The sequence below is a fragment of the Antennarius striatus genome, chromosome 23 (assembly GCF_040054535.1).
Source record: "Antennarius striatus isolate MH-2024 chromosome 23, ASM4005453v1, whole genome shotgun sequence".
NCBI lineage: Eukaryota > Metazoa > Chordata > Actinopteri > Lophiiformes > Antennariidae > Antennarius > Antennarius striatus.
In genome coordinates this window covers 4,979,185-5,003,862 of record NC_090798.1, presented here as the reverse complement: position 1 = coordinate 5,003,862, position 24,678 = coordinate 4,979,185, and the positions used below count along the sequence as shown (strand labels likewise).

Below are 24,678 nucleotides of genomic sequence, written 5' to 3'. Positions count from 1 at the left end.
TCTAGAAACGTCTACACAGTGCCCAGGCTCCGGCAGACCACATGCAGATCCCGATTTGTGGATAAGTCTGTTCAGGAGTTCCATGTCCCTTTTTCTTACACCACCACTCCCAACACATAACAGCATAGGAAAGCACACTGGACACAATAAACCAGTAGAATATCTTGAAGGACCTAAGAGCAGATGTTGAAGAAGGCCAGCCTCCTCAGGAAGAACATCTGACTCGACCCCTTCTGTAATCCTGCCAGTAGTAACATCTTTAATAATCATGTCGGTGGCTTGATTGATTCTCCATCTTTCTGGAGTTGGTTTCATGGGAAGCAGACATTTTATGTCCTAGAACAGGATACATGGTGTTGTGTATCAAATAAGGTACAAGAGACGAGGGTTATTTTTTTTCCCCAAATGTCCCATTTTATTTCATTTTTAATTAATTTTTTTTCTTTTGCTTGACACGCTATGAAGAACATAAAGAAAATAAAGACAACATAACTCATGTATACTGAGTATCAGAAAGGCATTTGTTTTTGAATCAACAGATATTCATTGCAAAGAGTCTTATTGTAATTTTACAGTTTCCACAAAAGATCAGAATTATTTAGGCTTTTATTCAAATTTACAGTTTGTATTAGAAATGCTGCCAGCCACTTTGAGGGTGACAGCAGGATCCAGTGTTTTAAATTAGAGGTAGAGCAACTAATTAAGCTGAAAGGACCCTCTTATATTAATAACTTCTCTACATGAATTGCTGAGTTAGGCAAAATTATGATCAAACCTAAAACTTAATTCCAACTTGACTGTTAAGAAAAAGAGTTTAAAAAAAAAATCACTTTTCAGAAAGCTCCTGTTTTTCATGGGGTGAGGTTGAAGGGGTGACATTTATTGGCACTTTCAAAAAATTTTCCAGGGTCCAAATTTTCACTGTTTTATCTGCTGTCAGCTACATGCAGACCTTTGGTTTACCTTATCAGAACAGTGATCGTATACAGAGAGAGCCTCTGAGAAGTTTGACTGAACTGGAATTATTATCAAAGTTGTAATTTTTTAGGACTACAACTTTACAATGTGGAGTCCTCATTGACGTCGTTATAAGGAGTTATTCAAGATAGAACTTGTTCCCCACAGCACAGCTCCAAAATCCTCTCAGATTGAATCATAGATAATCAATAGAAACCCTGAATGAGAACTGATTATTGTCATTAGTAAAGGGCTACAGACTCACCAACCTGTTTTAACACCAAGTCTCCCCAAACACCCTCCCATTCGCCGTATATATCTCCATAATATTTTATACCATTTCATATGTGAACAAGAAGATGAAATCATAAGCATACATGTTAATGCCCACAAGTCTAATGGATTTTCAAAGAAAAGTCTGATATTGGTCATGTAACTGTGTCTCGTCTTAAAAAGGTTGACTTTCACACAGGAGTTCACATCCCAGGTGTTGACTGCATGATGTAATGAAGTTTTACTATTTGTAGTGTTTATTTTAATTCCAACATTTCTATTTGCGTGATTTTCCGAAGTTTTTGGAGAACTGTAATGATTTTCAACTGCACTTTTGCGAAGGAGCATCCAATTTGAGTGACATGTATACCTAAGATGTTTCTTTGTTGCTCACAATCTCACAATATGCTGAACATTGTTGAACGTTGAGGTTGTTGTTCTCAAGGTGAAGGATGAACACAACCAGGTCTTGGGTTGAACAAATCTAGTCAGGAATCATTGCAAAGGAGGGAAGCCTGTCAATCAGTCCCAGCCAGCATCTTAACAGCCATACAAGACAAACAGAGCAAAGTGTTACTGATGTCTCTTCTCCATAGTTGAATAATCATTGAATTCACCGTGTATGACCACCTTGACTCTTTATATGTCACTCTGATTAGTCTCAAAACTGAATGAAACCCTCTTCTCCTCAATCACACTCACATTTCAACATTGATCATCACAATTTTGTTCACAATTTTCTCATGCCATAGTTCCTTCCTTCAAACATTCTTAAAATCTTCCTCAACTGATCCAAACTATTTCTTTCACATCAGTTTGCTGAGGTCAGAGGGTGTTCCACCATAGGGGGGTGCTATCTACCTTCCTACTGCTGACCTACAACAGATGAAAGTTAAAGAGCAAATTATCCTTCTTCAGACTTCTTTTTTTCATGCAGCGGTAGTAATAATAATAATGATGCTATTGTTTTGTCTGACTTTGTTTCTGAGGGCAACGCAACTACAGCAGCAATAAATCATATGACCTTTGTATCGACACAAAGACGATCAAGGATTTTGCAGCTTGCTTGCAGTTTAGCAGTGACTCACCTATTTAGACCAGACCAGTGACATGATGGGGAGGGTTTCATTTAAAAGTGTCATTCTGTTAGATCGGCGTCTCCGAGCCCCACAACTCTGGAAAGCACAGACAGAGATGAAGTCAACATCTTTCAGTGTGACCGTCAACACAATTCATGTTGGAACCCTGAAAAGAAAGTTCGCCTCTGTCAAGATAAATTTTCATTTTTCATACAGTGATAAACAGACATTCTAAGTGGCTGTTGGCTGACAGGAACCCAAACTAATCATTTTTGGCGAAGAATATTTCAGTGTTGGACACAATTTCTCTTGTTGTTGTGCCACCTACAGGTGAAAAGTCGTGAAACATTTCTTGATGATTAAAATCTGATTAAATCAAATCATTCAGAATAAATCAAACATGTTACAACTTCAAATGATGGAAGTTCAGCATCAGATGGGCAATCTCTAAACTGTTCTAAACACATTCTAATGAGACAATTTATCATTTCATCTACATCGAGTAAAAAAAAAGAAGGGGAATGATGCCTCATCGGCCGCAAATAATTATGTGTGTATTTTGAGGCGTACCGGGATGCATTCGTTTTGACACAGTCTGACTTGGCAGTGCAGGTAGAAGTTACCAGGGGAATCCGAGAATTCGAAAATTCTAAAGCAGAAGGAGTTGGATATTCCCATTCCATTGCCTGTCATGTCCACCACAACATCGCCAGTTACCCCACAGCTGTTCATAAAAATGAAAAGTGATTATTTTAGAGCAAACATATAGCAGAATTATACATGATGATATGTAAGCAACATAGAGACACTTGGTGATTTTGCTTAACTGCAGTCTTCACCTGTCTGATTTTATATATTATACATAATATCATTTTCATTTAGATTTTTATTTTGTCATTATTCTTGCTTCCACCAAGATTTGTTTTCCAACTTAAGGGTGAGAAGCTTGTCATATGATGGTGTCACAGGACAAGAAAAAAAAAAAAGGATCCAAAAGACATCTGAATAAGCCTCAAAATCAAATTAGCTGTTCCACTCATGAGGACCTGCCTTCCCACCAACTTTTAGTCCTTTTGAAACACTTTGTTTTACCAAGATTAGAATATTGATCTGCACTGATCCATTTACAAATTTGATCTACTCTTTGGCTAATGTAACCCAGAAACCGAGAGAAGAACATTTATTCTGCTATGAGACTCAATGAGGTATGCACGTCAACAGGCTTTAGAAATTTACCTTCATGCTTTAACTGTTTGGCTGCTGTTTTCGGAGCAGAGATCCCCAAACTACTGCGGGTTTTAGAACATTTTGTAATGGAGATTGGTGGTGCAGAACCAGATGAAACAAATACACCTGCATCAGTAAAAATGAGTTTTGGCCAGCTTCCAACATTTTGTCATTGTCAATCTCCTCTACTCTTTGCACTCTTCTCATAACAGCACTGCTGCCATCTACAGGGGATCAATTTGTTACTACACTAACTATAAGCATGATAGAAATGAGGAGCTCACCAGACCATCCCCGCCCAGCCCCACTGGAAAACATGATAGACTTCTATAGACTTCAATGGCTAATAATGAGTAAGACAACTTTTTTCTGTCACACCTATTTATAATAAGTGAATTTCAGATTTTGTATTCTTTCCACCATGACTTGAATCAATACTCTTACTTTTGGACAATTCTATGAAATTGCATCAGCCATTGTTGATGCGATCTCCTTTCATCTCACCCATTTGTGATCAGGTCGAATCTTGTACCCGCATCGGGAGAGGCCTCACTGGTTGCCCAGCATGACTCAGTAAGAACAGCAACCATAGCACCTTCCAGCCCTGTAGTGGCTATCTTCACCCAGATCTTGCTACTCAGACCAATGGTTCCTCCCACAGGTTGTGTAAATGCATCATCAATGAAGGCGTCAAAGGTCAAAGTGTACAGCCATTCTCCAAATGAAAGTTCCATATTAATAGAGCTGCAGAGGACACACGCAGGCACACACACGCACACGAACACGCACACACACACACACACACACACACAAACATAAACATTCTCTTGTACTCATAACCTTCCTATGAATTATTTCCATATCACAAATTTAGACAAACTGTAACACTCACTTGCCTACAGGTGTGAAGCTTAACGTCTTGACTTCTGGTTCTTCAAAGACGCAAGCAAAGGCAATGTTGACTCCATCTCCTGTATTGATGGCCGAACGTCTACCGCTGTTTGAGTTACTGATGGTGTTTTTGACAATGTACTCGTTGAATTCATTAGTCTACAATTTGACAGGAATTCAAATGTTAAATTGTTGTTTCCTCTTAACACACACAGTAAAATGTGAGGAATTTTGCATATTGACTGGATCATGTATCACAGGTGGAGGGAGTCAGGCAGGGAAGACTAAAGTGATGCTCATGTTTTAGATCCCCACCCTCAAACAAGAAACCAAAAACAAAATAACACAGAATTTAATACGGCAATAAATCAACTTTGAAAATTGAGCCTGCCGGCCCAGCGGAGTGCTGTATATTGGTTCAAAGGTTGAATTGAGTTTACCTCACATCACCCACAACACTCAGGTGTTTTATAAAAAATTGGTGATCAACCAGTATCATGAAATGTTATTGCCAAAAACTCCAGCATGTAGGCCGCTACTTTTTTTTACATTTTTTTTTCTTACATTTCCCACAATGCAGTAACTAAGCGCATTTTAACTTTGACATGAACGTTTTGAAAAAAGTTAATGTTCTAACTTGTGGTTGATGTTATTTTTCTTTATTCGCCGGGATAGCTTGATCCTAAATTGATAGAGTTCTGTGGGTTTCATAATCTGACAAATTAAAATTATTTATAACAGAGCAACAAGCAAACATAGCTTTCTCTGCAACTGAAAAGTTTGTAACTTGAATTAGTAATAAATTCAGAATTATTTAGCATTAAGGAGAAGTTACATTGATTGTACATTACATTGAGTTACATTTAGTAATATTTATAAGTTACATCTGGCCATTACGCTGATGAAAATGAATTTGAGAGCCCTGATATAATGAAAAAAAAGTTTAACAGGTGGCTAACATTTCTAGAAGCCAAGGAGGTCAAAGCTGAGACCTTAACCATTGAAAGATTCCAAACTAATGAATAGAAAGAGGTGCTAAAGAGAGAACTGGAAGAGATTTGACTGTTCATTGAAAGAAAAGACATTGAGAGAAAACCCACCGTGATTATTGCTCCACAGCGGTCGTTGTCATCCATTGTGAACGTAATTATCTTGGCGACATTGTTTATCTTAGGAACGCAGGTGGGATCATTGAGGTGTAAACCCGTGAAATCAAAGCCTCTTTCCGTGAATTGACAAGTAGGCAGAGTAGCTACGGCTGTGTGTGCGCTTCCATCACATACTATATCATTACCAAAACATGCAGAAGCACAGACAAGTGCAAATAATGCAGGTTACAAGGGAGACTCTACAGATATTTACACCACAGAGAAAGTAAAAGCAGTCACCTCTGCTGTTCTGACATTATGCTTACGTTCACTAAAACTTGCTCTGCAAGTAGAAACCAAATTACTTGTTGTTATGGAGAAATAACATTACATTCAGTGTGATATAAAAGTTGAAAGAAAATCTGACAGAAAATATTCTAGAATGTTCTCTGGCAAGGTGAATTCAGTCAAGAAAAACAGTCAAACTAAAATCATTAACAGCTCAACTAAGAGCTCCATCCTCTGAGGATCAGAACTAAGACTTGTGTTGTAGCTGTCGTACCAGTTGCAGGTAATCCAGTCATTGAGCCCCGACATCTGCAGCCTCTTACACCATTGTCTGTATCCCCACAGAATTCATCAAGAACACATGTGTCATCTGGACAGAAGACGTCATGGACATCTAACAAACAGACGGACAAAATATGAGAGTATTTAGGTAAAAGATAAAGGTAAAAATTATCCCAAACAAGACTCGTCTTTCTATTCTATAAGATAGAAAGACGAGAGAGAAGGCCAGTGTGAGTACGACCATAGATCAAAGCACTAGCTTTGATATTTTCTATCTGAGGTATTTTCTAGAGATATTTTTACACATATCTCAGGAACTGGATAAGATTAAAAAAATGAAAAAAAGGTGTTATATTCAGGGAGGCAAAAGGATGAAATTTAGATCACAACCTAGACCTTGAAAAACCAGGTGAAGGTCACATTTTCACTTTTATACCGTTTTAGGTACACATCTCTGAAACCTCATGACAAACAGAATGCACCAGTTACATGTTGGATCATAGGTCTTTTATTAAGTTACCCTGACCAATGAAAGTAGGTTAGGGTAAAATTTTTCATTCAGGGGTGTCGTGGGATGTTGCGGTCTCTGAATATCTTGTTTATTCTGTCATTAACATACAAAGAATTCAAGTATGTCAAGTGAAGTCCCTGCAACTGCTGAGTGGTGCGCCGTCAGGGCCTGCAAGGCCTTCTCTGCTGGCCTAAAAAATATCTGAATCACACACTGATATTAATTATATTTTGCCTGGCAAGAGTAAAGGTGTTTTGTGACACAGTTGAACGAGAGAGAACCCAATACGAGGAAATCTACAGGGCCACTGCATGCAGTGCAGCTGCTCCGAGCGCACGATGAAGTCAAGCGCAGGATCCTCGCGTGCACTTCCACCAACTCCACGACAGGATATTGGACAATATTATTTGACAGACACAGACCATATTTCAAAACCATGAAAAACTGATGTTTGTCTCCTTTCTCGACCCGCAGAAGTTTCGGGAATACCAGAAAACTTTCCCACATGCAGTCTTGCCCAGCTTAACGCAGAGCCACGGAACGCTTTTCGATCTGCCACGGCTAAGAACAGAACTGACTGTAATGTATGCCATGGATGATTTTGCAGGAAAATCTCCCACTGATCTCCTTGACTTTCTTCAGCAGAAAAATCTGAGTGAGAGCATGGGGCAGCTGTACACGTTTGTGTGTTTGGTGGTGACCATCCCCGTGTCCACTGCTTCTGTCGAATGGACATTTTCAGCCCTAAATCAAATAAAAACTTATGCCAGAAATACGACAGGGCAGGCTCAACTTTTGGCATTAGCTTTGATGGCAATAGAAAAGGACTTTTTGATGGAACCGAAATGCACGGATAATCTGTACGACAGAGTAACTGAAATCTTCTTGAGGAAAGAATGGAGGATGGATTTTGTGTACAAATAAAAAGCATTTTTGGTGAGTAAATGTGGCTATATTCCTAAATAATATTGCAATTTTTATGAGGTTATTACTAATGCTTTTTTTTTGTGTGTCGCACCTGTAGCTGCAGTAAAAGTTTAATAGCCAAAAAAATCGTTATTGAGGGTTGGATTGATTCAGACGGAGCACAACTGAAGCCCTAGGTGTGAAACGCACGGCCCGCCACTGGATTTCAACCATCATTAGTTTGCATGTACTGTTGTGTCATTTCTGTCATCATATATGTTTTGACTGCATCACTAACGTGAAGGGGAAAAGTCTCACCACAGCTTATTTGTGACCTCCAGTCTCCCAGAGTGTGACCATTCAGTTCGCAGGCCCTGGCATAGGCCTCTTGGAATGGACAGTTGAAACCATCCAGTTGAGGATATATGTTCAGAATATCATTGCACAGGTTTTCATAAGGTGTGTGGCTGATACTAAAGCAGGGGAAGAGGATGCTTTCTGATAATACATTACACCTGTTCCACAGACATAAAGAGAGAAAGATGAATGAATTCACATATTGTTTTATACAATTGGGAATCAATCTCCCTGTTGAAAAAAATCACACAGAATTATGATCACAAAAAAATATTTCCCAAATTAATATATTGAGCTCAGGAGTTAATCTTTCAGGGCATGTTTACTGTGTTCTCACAGTAAACATGTGTTCTCACACAGAAAATTGTCATCTACTCACTGCTGTTCCACGACCAACGCGTCGATCGTTTCATCAGGATCTTGATCTGGCACTTCCATACATCTAGTAACAGCACACAATACAAGGTTAGGATGACTAGGCTACTCAGACTTGTTTTACATAACCACAATGACATTATTAAAGGCCAAAAAGATGGTGAACTTTACAAGAGGTGCAAAAAATGTTTAACACTGAAGTAATAGAAATGATTATTGTTGTGAGATGAGGAATATGGATGTTGACACTGCAGATATGTCAGTGGGGTTTATTTCAAAAACAAACAACAAAAGTCATGTAACCATTACAATCAACAGTCTAAATGATTTTAAGATCAAGTCTTACCCAGTCAATGATAAATCACTCATGCTGCTACTTAGAGAATCGGAATCTCTACAGAGGCCTGTTGTCATTTGTGCAACACCTCCTGTACGTGTAAATAACAAAAGTCAGAACGATTTCAACATTCAAATGAATTGACCTGCATCACACTAAAGGACACAAGTTTACATCCTCAATATCACAGAAGATCAAAATACTATTTAATCCCAAATGGTGAGTAATGGATTTTAGTATCTGTACCTGTGATGAAGATCTGAATATATTGACCATTATAAAAAAGAACCACTTTGAATCCAGAACCCGTGATTTCAATGGTGACACCAAGGTCATTCTCTGAGATTGTCACACTCGCAGGCGTATTTGTGTCATCTGGCTCTGCACCACCAATCTGCATTAAAGCAGATAGACAAAAAGTGACAAACAATTTCAAACATCAAAACCACATCTATTGAAATATTTGCTTCCAAAGTCATTGACAAGACAGATGAGAGCTGATGTATCAGAGAATCGATAAAATGACTGTGGCTGTAACTTACCAGAAGTGTCCCATCCTCTGAGAGCTCAAGACTTCCTGTAATTTGATCAGGTGTACTTATTGTCACTTTGTCCGGGAATGATATACCGTCACGTCGTCGTGGACCGAATTTCGTCGATATTATTATATTTTCATGTGACAGCAGCCTGTATGTACACTCGTCCACAACAGTAATAGTATTACCGAAGAAGTCAATGACACCAGGTCCAATCACATTGCAAAAGGGATGATATGAACAGCTGATGAAGGGACACAGAAACATCATCATGATCTGCAAATGAGAAATGTGGCCAACAGAGGGCTCTCAAACAAACAACAAGAAGAAAGCCCTTGACATGCACCACTGAGTGAGAATCACTGCATATCATTGCAGATAGCTCTTCTCCTCAATAGGAATGAGACTTATTTACCTGCCACCATTGCACATCTGCTGGTCACTACAAATAGATACATCCATAATTAAAGAATTGCTATCACATATTTGCTGCATGCAAGTCACTGGGTCCAGTGGAGTAATTTCGGTATTAGGAGGACGTGGAAGACCTTTAAATGTGAGGGAAGATCACTACAGATTAAAATGTCACAAATCACATGTAAGTTCACAAAATTATAAAAAGCAACAGTTTAGATTGATGGATCTAGAAATTTGATCTGTGGAGTGAGTAAATGTACTGACCATTTACAATACATCGGCTGATTTCCAGAAAGATTCTCACTGAATTTGCGGAACTCACAGGTAAGAAAGGTGATCCCCCAGTGAAAAGAGTTAACGTCTAGACAAAAATAATGACAAGAGTTATATCACATAATTAATGAAGATTCAAATAAAAACAAAAAACAATTTTCTTGGAAAATTAAAACTTTCTCTGTGTGATCTACAGTATCATTCAGTATTCTCTATCAGTATTGATTCTACACAGTTGAAAGGTCTTTGAGTTGACCGGTATGATACATACTCTTTGTCCCACAGCAATACATTGTTGTTGTAAACCTGTGGTGTGTGTGTGTGTGTGTGTGTGTGTGTGTGTGTGTGTGTGTGTGTGTGTGTGTGTGTGTGTGTGTGTGTGTGTGTGTGTTGAAGTGGGCTCCATGGTGTCAGTGTCACTGGGTGGTTTTGTGAGTGTGTTGTCATCTCATTCTACATCAATATCTGAAAGCACCTGCCTTGATAAAACCATTAGCATTCACCAATCAGTAATGTTCAAATCCTTATAATGTAATTCACTTCACACACACACACACACACGCACACGCGCACACACACACACACACACACACACACACACACACACACACACACACACACACACACACACACACACACACACACACACACACACACACACACTTAGTATATTACTCACAGTTACAGTAGAGCCTGGAACTAGAAATGACACAGCTGATCGTTGGCCATAACTAGCAAGAGTGACATCACCCTGGAAAGAGTCAACATACAGACATCATCAAGGATCAAGCTGTGATTTTGTTTTGCTGAGTATTTAAACTGTTGATTTTTTATCTTGTCAAGAGACTGGATACTCACAGATTGTCCAAAATTGGTGAAGCTGATGATCACTAAACATTGAAGCGAATCACTTATAGCTGGAAGTCCATCGCTGTACTCAGCTATCATTTCAACTGTTGGCATCGTTTCTACAGTGTGAGTAAAACCAGTGCCTGGATCAACAACTTGAGACCTCAAACACTCTTGACCAGATGAGGTATCAGCATCAAGGCAGATGATAAGATTTGAGTCGGGGTCAGTCTGCACCTGTTAAAAACAAACAGGCACAACAAATCATAAACAACGACTTTTCTCAACAGTTTGCTGGTCATCATATTTATAACATTATTGTTCTGAATCACTGGTATGGTTTTAGATTTGTTTTAGATTTGACATTCACTTAGTTTGTGCACACATCTGTCATTAAAGGTGGAGTCTAAAGTCAGAAGATAGAAATTATCAAATAATAAATCAAGTTTCCCACTTACATAAGCGGTCACGAAAATACGTCCGTAATAGTTGATGGGGCATGATGTAAGATCTATACTATTGTCCATTGGACTTCCAAAACCTGTAGAAGATGGAGACATGAGAGGCAAAAACTGGAATCTCTTAACTGGTTTGAAAAAAAGAAAATACTGCACATTTTGAATTTATGAAGACATTAAACAGAGTTTGTATCAGTCCTGTCATCAGGAAAGTGTCAACAATACTTTGTCATTTATTGTGCTGGTGTGTGTTTTATGTCACACTCGTCAATACTGCTTATGGGTGGTTGTTCAAAATAGTTGATGTTTGTGCTTACGTGTGACCAGCCCAAGAAGAGACAGGAGGAGCAGGAGGCGGTGCATTTTCAAAGTGGTGAATCAGCCAGAGACAGAGCTGAAAGACAAATAGTATAACATACTAGATTAGACAGAAAGATGTTTTCTTCCATCCGTCCATCCATTTCTAGTAAACAGGACAAATGCAATCATTTTGTTTACAGCCCCTAATCTGTTTTATGGGCTTTGGGTCAAAGAGAAAATCTTCCCTGCTCAGTGAAAATGAAGCTCAGCTTTCAATTCATCATCTTTTTAATGTTTTCAGTGAAGTGCCAAAAATGTTTTAAAAATGATCAAATTCATACTATTAGGCATGTAGCAGAATCAAAGTGGTGAATGAATGAATGAATGAATAATAAATAATAAATAATAAAATGTTAGACCAAAATTTTAAGTCATGCTGAAATGAACATAGGTAGTTAGATGTTAATAGACTCATTAACTGTTTCTGATACCATTTTTATAATCTGTTAATCAGTTTTAGTTATTTCTGCATTATGAAAATTTTACAGATCTGACATTCAATTCAATTTTGTTTCATTTGTGAAGCAAAAAATTATAACAAACAGTTATTGCAATGTGCTTTCCAGGTAGAATAGAGAAAGACACAGATAGATAGATAGATAGATAGATAGATAGATAGATAGATAGATAGATAGATAGATAGATAGATAGATAGATAGATAGATAGATAGATAGATAGATAGATAGATAGATAGATAGATAGATAGATAGATAGATAGATAGATAGATAGATACTTTGGCATCCTGCAGAAACCGGTCTGTCTGTCTGTCTGTCATTCTGTCTGTTATTCTGTCTGTCCGTCCGTCCATCCATCCATCCATCCATCCATCCATCCATCCATCCATCCATCCATCCATCCATCCATCCATCCGTACATTCTCCATTCAAAGTTTTCTGCACCTCTCTGAGCTACGTGAGCTCCAACACCACAGCGATTGATTCTTTATGTGGTACAAAACATTCTGAACTTCACATTGTTGGTTTTACTATTTAATTTTGTAAACAGAAATATGATGTTGTTTTTGTTTTATCTGAATGAATCTACTGGGTATTTAAAGATGTCAACATCAGATAAAGGAATGTGGAATGTAGAGAAGAAACAGATGAAGATGGTACAAGTTGTCTTACCCTCTGAAAGGAGGATGATGAAAATGAGGTGTCTTGTAAGACTTCAGATGATAGACGGTTTACCTCTTCCTCTGTCCCTGTGTGGTTGATCTTGCTTTCTCTCTCTCTCTCTCCCTCTTCTTATGCTTCTATGATGCTTTTGACAGGACTTTTAAAGGAATGGAGGGTGGAGTCAAAAATACCCACAGCTGTTTGATCACATTTTTCTTGTGCGCTCTTTATTTTGTGAGTGTTACAGAAATAAAATATGTATTTCATTATTCATACTATTAATATACATTATAAAATTTAATTATCTTTAAGGAACTTCAGAGGAAGTGACATCTACCAGATAGTTAATAAACAACAGGCGAATCTCATTCTGTGTTACTTGGTGTGCTGCTGTAAACACGTTAGGGTGTTGTCTTCATGCCTTTGGAAGAGGTACATGAACATGTGATGATGTAAATGTCTATGATGTGACTGTGGGAAAGTTGAGTGACAGCCTGCAGATGCCGTTGGCAGAGGTAAATGAGCTGGTGACTGAAGTTATGTCTTTGAAGTGATTGTGCGATGTTGAGTGGCAGCCAACAGATGCCTTTGGTAGAGGTAAACAACCATGTGATCACTCAAGTTCGGTTTCTGCTCTAAGAAGGCGTTGGCCAATAGCTGAACCATTTTATTCACGATGCCCTCTGATGACCTTAAGCACTGTCCTGTCAAATGACTGGTTCTGTTGTCTGCCTCATTTAGTCAGGTGTGCTTTTTTTTACTATGGAGAACAACAAATGGGCTTCTGGTCTGCTTTTATGGGAATCTGAAGTCATGTCAATTGAGTTTTCATAAACAGGTTAGGGTGTAGTCCTTTGTCACCTACAATTTTGTTAATGCCAAACCAGAAACCAGTCATACTGGAGCTGCTCCTAGATGTCAGTCCTCTGACGCTGAACAACCTTCAAAGGAATACGTGACAAGGATCTACTCCGCTGTCCTCACCACTCTCTGCAGAGACTTCCAGTCCAAGGCCTTTCAACTCCCGGACCAGATGCAGATACAGCTGGTCAGCAGGCTCTCGATGGTCCCTCTGTAGAAGGTGGAGAGGATGAGAGGGGGGAGGGAGGGTCTTCTCATCCGTTGAGTGGCCACGGGTCCGGACAGAACCATCACGCGGTCCGGATCCGGACCGCAGTCCGCCATTTGGTGACCCCTGCTCTATGGAGAGAGAGAAAGAGCGAGAGAGAAGAGGGAAAAAAGGGCGCACCAGATTTTTTTCCCTAGTTGCACCGGTGCTCCCTAATACACTCAACAAAAATATAAACGCAACACTTTTGTTTTTGCTCCCATTTCCAAGAGATGGACTTTAAGCTCTATAATTCATTCCAGATACACAATATTACCATTTCTCTCAAATATTCTCCACAAATCTGTCTAAATGTGTGATAGTGAGCACTTATGCTTTGCTGAGATATTCCATCCCACCTCACAGGTGTGCCATGCTCATCTGACATCATGATTAGCGCACAGGTGTACCTTATACCACCCACAATTATAAGGCCACTCTGAAATGTGCAATTTTGTCTCACAGAAAAATACCACAGATGCCACAAGCATCGAAGGAGCGTGCAATTGGCATGCTGACAGCGGGAATGTCAACCAGATCTGTTGCTCATGCATTGAATGTTCATTTCTCCACCATAAGCCGTCTCCAAAGGCGTTTCAGAGAATATGGCAGTACATCCAACCAGCCTCAGAACTACAGACCACATGTAACCACACCAGCCCAGGACCTCCACATCCAGCAGGTTCACCTCCAAGATCGTCTGAGACCAGCCACTCAGACAGCTGCTGAAACAATTGGTTTGCATAACCAAACAATTTCTGCACAAAGTGTCAGAAACCGTCTCAGGGACGCTCAGCTGCATGCTCAACTGCTCGTCCTCATCGCGGTCTTAACCTGACTCCAGATCGTTGCTGTAACAGACTTGAGTTGGCAAATGCTCACATTCGATGGCGTCTGGCACGTTGGAGAGGTGTTCTCTTCACGGATGAATCTCAGTTTACATCGTTCAGGGCAGATGGCAGACAGCGTGTGTGCCGTCATGTGGGTGAGGGCTTTGCTGATGTCAATGTTGTGGATCGAGTGGCCCATGGTGTTGGTGGGGTTATGGTATGGGCAGGCATCTGTTATGGACGAAGAACACAGGTGCATTTTATTGATGGCATTTTGAATGCACAGAGATACAATGATGAGATTCTGAGGCCCTTGTTGTGTCATACATCCGTGAACATCAGCAAGATAATGCACGGCCCCATGTTGCAAGTATCTGTTCACAATTCTTTGAAGCTGAAAATGTCCCAGTTCTTGCATGGCCATCATATTCACCGGACATGTCACCCATTGAGCATGTTTGGGATGGGCTTGACCGGCGTATACGACAGCGTGTACCAGTTCCCACTAATATCCAGCAACTTCGCACAGCCATTGGAGTGGACCAACATTCCAGAGGCCACAATTGACAATCTTATAAACTCTATGTGAAGAAGATGTGTCGCACTACATGAGGCAAATGGTGGTCACACCAGATAATGAGTCCCCAGACCCCCAATAAAGCAAAAAAAACCTGCACATTTCAGGGTGGCCTTTTATTGTGGGCAGACTAAGGTACACCTGTGCACTAATCATGAGGTCGGATCAGCATCTTGATGTGGCACACCTGTGAGGTGGGATGGATTAACTCAGCAAAGCAGAAGTGCACACTATCACACATTTAGACAGATTTGTGAACAATGTTTGAGAGACATGGTAATATTGTGTATCTGGAACGAATTATAGATCTTTAAGTCCATCTCATGAAAAACGGGAGCAAAAGCAAAAGTGTTGTGTTTATATTTTTGTTGAGTGGATATTTAATAGTCGCACTGATAAAAATTTGGGCGCATTTGTGACTAAAATGGTCGCAATTTCGAGCACTGTAGCCAGCAGATGCCGTTGGTAGTGGAAAACGAGCACGCGATCACTCAAGTTGGGTTTCTGCTGTAAGAAGGCGTTGGCCGATAATGGCTGAACTATTTTGTTCACAATGCCCTCTGATGACTTTAAGCACCGTCCTGTCAAATGGTTGGTTCCGTTGTCTGCTTTATTTAGTCACGTGTGCTCCTTTTACTTTGGAGAACAACAAATTAGCTTCTGGTCTACTTTTATGGGAATCTAACATCATGTCAATGCATACATTCAGACATTCATTCATTCACGTTCCTCGCCAGAGACGCTGACAGCAGTTTTGGATCAGACCGGGATGCTCTGCAAGTTGGTGGGAAAACTTTGAGATGGAAGTCATCCTCCAGGAGTAATGGTGTGAATGTCTGCATGCCCTGGTCCTTGCCCTGTCGTTGTCGGAGTTGTTGCAGAGTTGTTATGTGTTCATCAACGTACTTATGCGGTTACGTGTGAACAGAGACTTTTTAAAACAATATCGTGTGGACGCAATTTTTTTTCTCAGAGGTTGGAAAAAATATTTACAAAAATAACTGTGTGGACGTGGCCTTAGTTAATGCCAACCAGAAATCAGTCATACTGGAGTTCTCCTATCAGGGGTCTCAAACTCATTTTCACCGAAGGCCACATTAGCATATTGGCTGTCCTCAAAGAGCCAGATGTAACTTATAAATGTAACTCAGAAAGACCTAATGCCTTTCTGTGAAATTAATGTAACTACAGTACTCCTTCTCCTTAATGTTAAAAAACTCTGAATTTATTATTTATTCAAGTTACAAACATTAAAAGTTGCACAGAAAAAACATTTGTTTGTTGCTCTGTTATAACATAAATTCTTTAAATTTGTCAGGTTATGAAACTCACAGAACTCCATCAATCAAGGATCGAACAATCTAAGTGAATAAAGAAAACCACCAAAGAGAAGTTAGAACCTTAACTTTGTTGGAAACATAAAAACCAAAAACATGATCAGGGATCTGGTTTTGAAGAAGAAAGGTTGCAACAGGCTTCTAGCATAACTATATAGTTTGTGTCACTTATGTCACTCGTCAAATTACTTTTAGACACTCTGACACTTTATGCTCTCGCAGGCTACATTAAATGATACAGCAGGCCACATTTGCCCCCCGGGCCTTAGGTTTGACACGTTTTCTGTTAGGCCTCTGACACTGAATAACCTTCAAAGGAATGCCTGACAAGGAGTTCATAACCTGAAGACACAAGGTGTTCCTGGTTAAGCACAGGAACCTACCGTCACTAACTGACGTAAAAGCCCGTGGAATGAATGTCACGATGTTGAGTCGTAGCCAACAGTTGCTTTTGGAAGACGTGAATAAATATGTGACCATACTGAGTTTCTGCTGTAAGAAGGCGTTGGCCAATAACTGAACCATTTTGTTCACGGTGCCCTCTGTTGACCTTAAACATTCTCCTTTCAATTGATTGGTTCTGTTGTCTGCTTCATTTAGTCAGGTGTGCTATTTTTACTACAGAGAACAACAAATTAACTTCTGGTCTGCTTTTTAGGGGACTAAACTTCATGTAAGTTGGTGCGTTTCTGTAAACAAATTTAGATGTATTCCTTTGTCACCTACAGTCCTAATTAGTGCCAAACCAGAAATCAGTCATACTGGAGCTGCTCCTAGATAATTAGCTTTTGATGGTGAATAGACTTCAAAGGAATACCTGACAGGTAGTTCATAACCTAAAGAGTACAGGAATTTGTTTGAGTACAGGAACGTACAGTGCCTGACTGAAGCAAACAGCTCAACAAAGCATTGGCCAATAACCAAACAATATTGTTCCTGGTGGCCTCTTTTGACCTAGGTAAAAGGCTAACACCTGGAAGTGGATATAAGGATATGAACGTCTGTCAAAATTCAATGTATGCGCTGGTTGAAAACTTTTAATATCTGGGTTTGTTGATTACATATTCTAATGAGAGATATGTTTAGTTGATGATTTAGGGGACGGGAATCTTATGGTTTCTACCCGTTAACCCTTTTTTTTTCTTTTCAGATGTTGTTGATGATGTTTCAACACTGATGAAAGTGAAATATGTTGTAGTAACATGTCTGTAAAGAAGAAAAATAAACTGAATAAATAAAGAAATCATTATGTCTGTGCTTCATATTATTTTTGGTTTTGTTCCATTAGAAGAGCACTGTTTTGGTGATTAAAAATATTGATAAGCAATCACTAAAAATTTAAGGATGAGGTCCAGGTAGCTGACAAGTCCAACACCACTCTTTTTTTCATAAATCAATTGCTCTTGTTGTCTGCTGCATTCAGTCAAGTGCATTGTTCATAATATGGAGGAAACATAAAAGCTTTTGACTGCTTTTTAAGTGAATTAACATCATGGTAATTGGAGTGTTTTCATAAACAAGACAGGACATGTCATCCCTTGGCACCGTCAGTCTTAGTAAATGCCAAAACAGAAACCAGTCTTACTGGAGCTGCCTAGATGTTAGGCGTTTATGCTGAACAGACTTCAAAGGAATACCTTTCTAACAAATCATACGGTGTTTCCCTTTAAGCATTGTTTCTGTTCTGCTAAAATGATACAAGGTGTTGTTAGTCTCCTATAAACAGAATTAAAACCTACGTTGTGCACATTTCTTTTCATGACTGTAATGTACAAAATACTGTCCAACTTCAAATAAAGCAAAATTGGCATTATTGTGGAGCAGCGGGTAGCACTGTTGCCTCACAGCACGAAAGTCCTTTGTTCAATCCCAGCTGGAGCCTGTCTGTGCTGAGTTTACATGTTCTCCCCATGTTTGAGTGGGTTCTTTCCAGCTTCCTTCCACTTCCAAAAACATTTAACTTAGATAAATTGGTCACTTCCAATAATTACAAGGCATGAGTGTGACTGAGTGTCTGTCTTTTTGTGAGGCTCTGTATTGAACTGGCAACTTGTACAGAATATACTCTGCCTGTCGCACGTAGGCAGCTGAGATCGTCTCCGGCGTAACCTGTGTCCTGGATTCAGAAAATCCACAGAGGAAGAGACGATTACATGTATTTCCTCTTCAAGAAAATGAATGACTGAATGAATGACTGAATGAATAAAATGAGTGAATGAAACAACATAAATTAGCATGTCAGTTTCCTTATAGTGAACATAAATGCAACTTTGCCAATCCAGGAACAACAATTCCCTTAAATTTTGTCATAGTTTAGGTGATTTACACAATAGCCATATGTCCATAACTGATCATTTAGAATTATGTAACAAGGTCAATTATAAAATTTTAATTGGCAAAGTCACTTGAATTCTTCACTGTTTTATTTCTTACTGCTAGCACCTTCATCTTACTTTCCATTGTTCCTGCTTATTTATTCTGCAATAGAGCAGAATTCACAAAGTGGTTGTCCCCTAATCTCTTCCTTCTTCACTTGCTAAATAAATAGGTTGTCCAAGGGAATCGTGTTCCTAAGATCAGTTTTATTGCACACACAGACAACACAGAAATATACATATTAGCTCAACATACTGTTACAGGTCAGAGGTAGGACCCAAGTACAGCACAGACTGAGACCAGATCAGGAATAGTCCAACAGTTTATTCTGAGGTTCACACGGAATGGCAGCAATATTCCAGAAAAACAGTCTCAGTAAACAGGAATCCCAGGTGACAGGTAGCAGACAGGGAATGATCCACACAATGAATGGCACCTCGGCCCCCTCTAGCCAATGGCGCCATTCCTCCAAGGCCACCTTTACCGCCAGAAGCTCCCTGTTACCAATGTCATAATTCCTCTCCGTGGGAGTGAGACGGCGAGAGAAAAAAGCGCAGGGATGGAGCTTCTGGTCTTTGGTGGCGCGCTGGAACAGGATCGCCCCCACCCCCACGCTGGATGCATCCACCTCCACGGTGAACTGGCGCTCTGGATCGGGGATCTGGAGGATGGGTGCAGTGGAGAAACGAGTCTTGAGGGTGTCGAAGGCTCCTTGAGCTGCATCGGTTCAACGGAAGGAGGTCTTGGATGAGGTGAGGGCAGAGAGGGGAGATGCGATGGAGCTGAAACCTCTGATGAAGCGCCGGTAGAAATTGGCAAACCCCAAGAAACGTTGCAGTTGCTTGCGTGTCTCCGGGACAGGCCAGGAGGTTACAGCAGAAACCTTAGCAGGATCCATTTTTATGCAGTCTTTGGCAATAATGTACCCCAGGAAGGAGACTGAGGGTACATGGAACTCACACTTCTCCGCCTTGACGAAGAGGGCGTTGTCCAGGAGGCGGCGGAGGACGGATCTGACGTGGACGATGTGCTCCTCCTAGCTGCGGGAAAAGATCAGGATGTCATCCAGATACACAAAGACGTACTTATTCAGCATGTCTCGGAGCACATCGTTCACCAGGGCTTGGAAAACTGCAGGGGCATTCGTCAAACCGAAGGGCATCACAAGATACTCGTAATGCACTGTCGGGGTGTTGAAGGCAGTCATCCACTCATCTCCCTCCCGAATGCGAACCAGATGATAAGCATTCCTCAGATCGAGTTTTGAGAACACCGTCGCCCCCTGGAGCAGTTCAAAAGCCGTGGAGAGGAGCGGGAAGGGGTAGCGGTTCTTAACCGTGATATTATTAAGTCCACGATAGTCTATCCAGGGACGCAGTGTCTTATCCTTCTTTTCCACGAAAAAAAATCCTGCGCCAGCAGGTGAAGAAGAGGGGCGGATGATCCCTGCCACCAAGGAGTCTTTAATGTATACCTCCATGGCTTTTCTCTCAGGGGCAGAGAGAGAGTACAAACGTCCTTTGGGAGGAGATGTGCCCGGTAATAAGTCAATCGCACAGTCATAAGGGCGGTGTGGCGGCAGGGAGGTGGCTTTAGCTTTATTAAATACCTCTTTCAGGTCGTGGTACTGAGCAGGAACCCCAGTGAGGTCTGGAGCAGGAGTAGAAGCAGGAGCAGGAGCAGAAGAAGCTGACGACGCCTCGAGACAGGTCCGCTGGCAGGTCGCGCCCCACTCCCGAACAGAGCAGGTTGTCCAGTCGATGTTAGGATTGTGCAGGCGGAGCCAGGGGTACCCCAGAATGACGGGCTGGTTAGGTGTGGACAGAAGCAGAAACTGGATGCTCTCACCGTGCCCCCCTGGCTGGTTTGAGATGTTACCCTCCCCAGCACATGTCCGTCCAGGGCTCTGGCTGCAATGGGCGACGGCAGCGGCTCCGGGCGTAGTCCCAGCTGAAGAGCGAGGTTCTCGTCCATGATGCTCCCATCAGCCCCAGAATCGAGGAAGACGGCGATGGAGTGGGAACCAGAAGGCAGCAGGAACTCGGCGGTGATGCTTGGCCTTTCAGAGGAGGCGGGATCAGCGATGGAGCTCACCAGTATGCCTCCGTTCACTGGTGAGCTCTGGCTTGTACTGGGCACCGGCTGACGAAGTGTCCTGACTGACCACAGTACATGCAGAGGTTCAAGCGCAGTCTTCTCTCCCTTGTCTCAGGTGAGAGGCGGGTGCGGCCAAGCTGCATCGGCTCCGGATCCCCCTCACACACAGGGGCGACTGAAGCAGACAGGAGAGAGGTCGGCGCCGCTGTAGGCTTGGAGCGAGGAGGACTGCGGGGACGGGCAGGGCGTGGCTGGAGCTCAGAGAGTCTTTCTCTCCGGCGTGCTTGGATGCGCAGATCAATGCGGGTGGCGAGTTCAATGAGGCGCTCCAGTGTTGACGGCAGCTCATAAGCGACCAGCTCATCCTTGATGTATCCAGCCAGCCCCCGCAAAAAGACGTCACGGAGGGCGATCGGGTTCCAGTCACATAGAGGGGCCGTCGTACGAAAGTCTATAGCGTAATCCGTGACTGAACGGCTGCCCTGGACCAGATCCAGCAGTTCTCGACTGGCGTCGGCCCCCAGAGGTACGGTACCAAAAACCTTCCGGAGCTCGTCGGCGAAGGACCGGAAAGAGCGACGGGCGGGAGTCCCTCTCTGCCACTTGGCAGTGCCCCACAGACGTGCCCGCCCGGTGAGGTGATTGACGGTGTAAGCCACCTTAGCCTCCTCCGAGGAGAAGGTGGGCGGCTGGAGGGAAAAAATGATGGAACAGTTGCAGAGAAAGGCATTGTAGGTGGCTGGATCGCCGTCATAACCCTCTGGTGCTCCCACATTAGGCTCCCGGATCGAAGGTGGAATGGCGGCGACACCTGCTGAGGCGGACGGCGGAGCAGCAGCGCCTGCCGAGGCAGGTGACGAGAACGTGGCTCCCGGTGAGACAGACGGTGTTAGCCCCAGCGCCTGGGTGCGGGCGTGGAGACTTGCTACATCACGCCGAACTTGTGCCAGAACCTGCTGGTTTTCTGCTGCAGCCGCAACGGAATTCTCAACCAGCTGGTTAAGCATGTCCTCCATCCGGAAGATCCGGTGATCAACCTGTGCTGGATCCATTTATGGCCAGATTGTACTGTAACAGGTCAGAGGTAGGACCCAAGTACGGCACAGACTGAGACCAGATCAGGAATAGTCCAACAGTTTATTCTGAGGTTCGCAAGGAATGGCAGCAATATTCCAGAAAAACAGTCTCAGTAAACAGGAATCCCAGGTGACAGGTATCAGACAGGGAACGAGCAGGTAGAGTAGTCAAGGACAGAAGGCTGGTCAGTTTACCGGGGCAGAGACGAGGAAGACTGGTTGAAGACAGGCAGGGTCGAAACCGAGGAAGCAGTCCGGAGATCAACGCGAGAGAGCTTTGCATGATACGAAGACAATCTGGCAGAGACTGAGAGGAATGGGAGGGTATATGTACAGAACAGACAGGTGATAATCAGGTGAGGAAACACAGGTGAAGGCAGTTGCACTGATGAGGTGGGAGTGGAAGGCAGGTAGAGCTGGGCAGATGAGAGGAAAACCAGGAGCGGATTGTGACACATACATTTTCAGAATCTTAGGACCGCAGCATTAACCACAGTAGCTTCTCAGAACAGGAACTAGTAATTATTACCATGGCAGATGTCCAAGAAAGAGTGTCAAAGATGAAGAACTGGACAGCACCGGGCCCCGTTATGTGCCATACAAATTGGCTAAAGGAGCTGACGGTACTCCATGAACACCTAGCAGTATAGAAGAATCAGCTGCTGAGAGACAGGACCCACCAATATTGGTAGGACAGTCCTCATCATGAAAGACCCCCAAAAAGAACTATACCGTCCAACTATCAACCAATAACCTGTCTCTTTACAACATGGGATTCCTTTAAAGTTCATCAATGTTTAGGTGATTTACACAATAAGCTGTATGTCTATAACTGATCAATTACCATATGTAACGGGGTCAATTATAAAATTGTAATTGGCAAAGTCAAAGAGTTCATGCAAAAAGATTATATTTGGGAGGTATTTGAATGAGGAAGGCCTGTTATTGTAGCTGTTGAAAGAAGTTTTCAGTTAAGGGTCAACTCGTCTTTAGTTAATTTATTGCTGGTTTGATTGCTTTTATTATGTTATTTTTTATGTTTTTCTTCTCTTTTACTTAATGTGTTTTTTTTATTTCATCATTCTATGCTTTGATTCCCTCATAATCATGGAAAGTATTTTGTTAAGAGTATTTTTTGAGTATTTTAGAAAAAAAGGGGGTAGGAGTTGAACACGTTTACACTTCTTCCTACTCCTTTTCGACAATGTTCACATCTTTCCGGCGTAATTCCAGTATTATTTGTTATGTAATGCCTGAGCAGTGGATATATGCAATTTCCTCCGGGATTAATAAAGTATCTATCTATCTATCTATCTATCTATCTATCTATCTATCTATCTATCTATCTATCTATCTATCTATCTATCTATCTATCTATCTATCTATCTATCTATCCATCCATCCATCCATCCATCCATCCATCCATCCATCCATCCATCCATCCATCCATCCATCCATCCATCTAATTATCTTTGTTTATAATTGTTATTTTGTTTTTGTTGTTCAAAATGAATAAACTCATTCATTCATTCATTCATTCAAAGTCACTCGAATTCTTCACTGTTTTGTTTATTTCTGATTTAAGGGGGTCTTATTATGGACCACACATTTTTTCAGGTCTCTCCATATACATACTGGTCCTCCACTACATATGTGCAGCTCAACGTCTCCAACACAAAGGAGATGGTACTTGATTTCCGGCGAGCACCCCCCTCTCCACAGCCAGTGATCATTGAGGGCAGTGAGGTGGAGGTGGTAGGAAACTACTACTACCTGGGACTGCAGCTAGGCAGCAAACTGGACTGGTCACTCAACTCTGACTGTGTGTACAAGAAGGGGCAGAGCAGGATGTACTTTCTGAGGAGGCTGGCCTGCTTCAACATCTGTCCTGGGCTCCTTCTAAAGTTCTATCAGTCCATCGTTTCCAGTGTGCTGTCATACGCCATTGTGTGTTGGGGTGGCGGGGCCAGGACAAGAGACATGGACAATCTTAACAGGCTCATCTGCAGAGCGGGCTCAGTGGTCGGGCTAAGCCTGGACTCTGTGGAGACGCTTCTGGAGAGCAGGACCATGTCCAAGGTCAGGACTATCATGAATAACACCAGCCACACCCTGCACACCACCTTCTCCCAGCAGAGAAGCACTTCAGGGGCAAACTGCTGTCACACAGCGCCTCCACAGAGAGGCTGAGGTCCTCCTTCATGTCCCGTGCCATCAGGGGGTACAATGACTCTCTCAGGAGGAGTGGGGGGGAGGGGGCGAGGTAAGCACATGGTTGAATGGAGGGGAGGAGATGGGATGTCAGTCTGTGCTGCAGTGTAGTGGGACCAAGGTCATAAATACAAGCAGTTTTATCTCTTCTCAGTAATCTGAGGGCTGCGTGTGTCCGAAGCGACTCCTGTCACGTCTCTGTCTTATGATTTTCCTGTTTGTTTTCCTGCCATTAACATATCAAATCATTCCAGATCCTGTCTCATCTTCAATCAGTTCATTCTCTGCACCTTCCGTTTCTCCACATACCTGCAGCCACTCCCCAGTCTGTCCCCACACTACAAATGCCAGCTCAGCCTTCTGCTCTCTGCCAGATTGCTTAGTGTTTGACCTGACTCTCCAGCCTTCGTATCCTGCTTGCTTTGGTGACTATATATGAATCCCGTCTGCTCTCTCGACCCAGCCTGTTGTTTGCTCCTCAT

At 42.0% G+C, this 24,678-nt stretch overlaps 1 protein-coding gene and 1 long non-coding RNA gene across 2 annotated transcripts; both read right to left on the bottom strand.

The window, feature by feature from the left end:
* Positions 1-419: 419 nt before the first annotated feature.
* LOC137590756 (uncharacterized) lies at positions 420-10,710 on the bottom strand. The gene is made up of 16 exons (XM_068308486.1): positions 10,656-10,710; positions 10,477-10,548; positions 9,789-9,885; positions 9,523-9,655; positions 9,114-9,351; positions 8,818-8,965; positions 8,581-8,662; positions 8,239-8,301; positions 7,821-8,017; positions 6,078-6,197; positions 5,528-5,709; positions 4,429-4,586; positions 4,041-4,280; positions 2,880-3,033; positions 2,319-2,405; positions 420-1,769 (listed from the first exon to the last, which is right to left on the bottom strand). Exons 4-15 carry the CDS (start codon positions 9,600-9,602, stop codon positions 2,319-2,321), a joined length of 1,749 nt encoding a protein of 582 aa, XP_068164587.1. The 5' UTR covers positions 9,603-9,655; positions 9,789-9,885; positions 10,477-10,548; positions 10,656-10,710; the 3' UTR covers positions 420-1,769.
* Positions 10,711-10,794: 84 nt separating this feature from the next.
* Positions 10,795-12,711, bottom strand: LOC137590200 (uncharacterized). The gene is made up of 4 exons (XR_011034318.1): positions 12,594-12,711; positions 11,422-11,498; positions 11,105-11,187; positions 10,795-10,883 (listed from the first exon to the last, which is right to left on the bottom strand). It is a non-coding gene; the product is annotated as an uncharacterized lncRNA (long non-coding RNA).
* Positions 12,712-24,678: the final 11,967 nt, after the last annotated feature.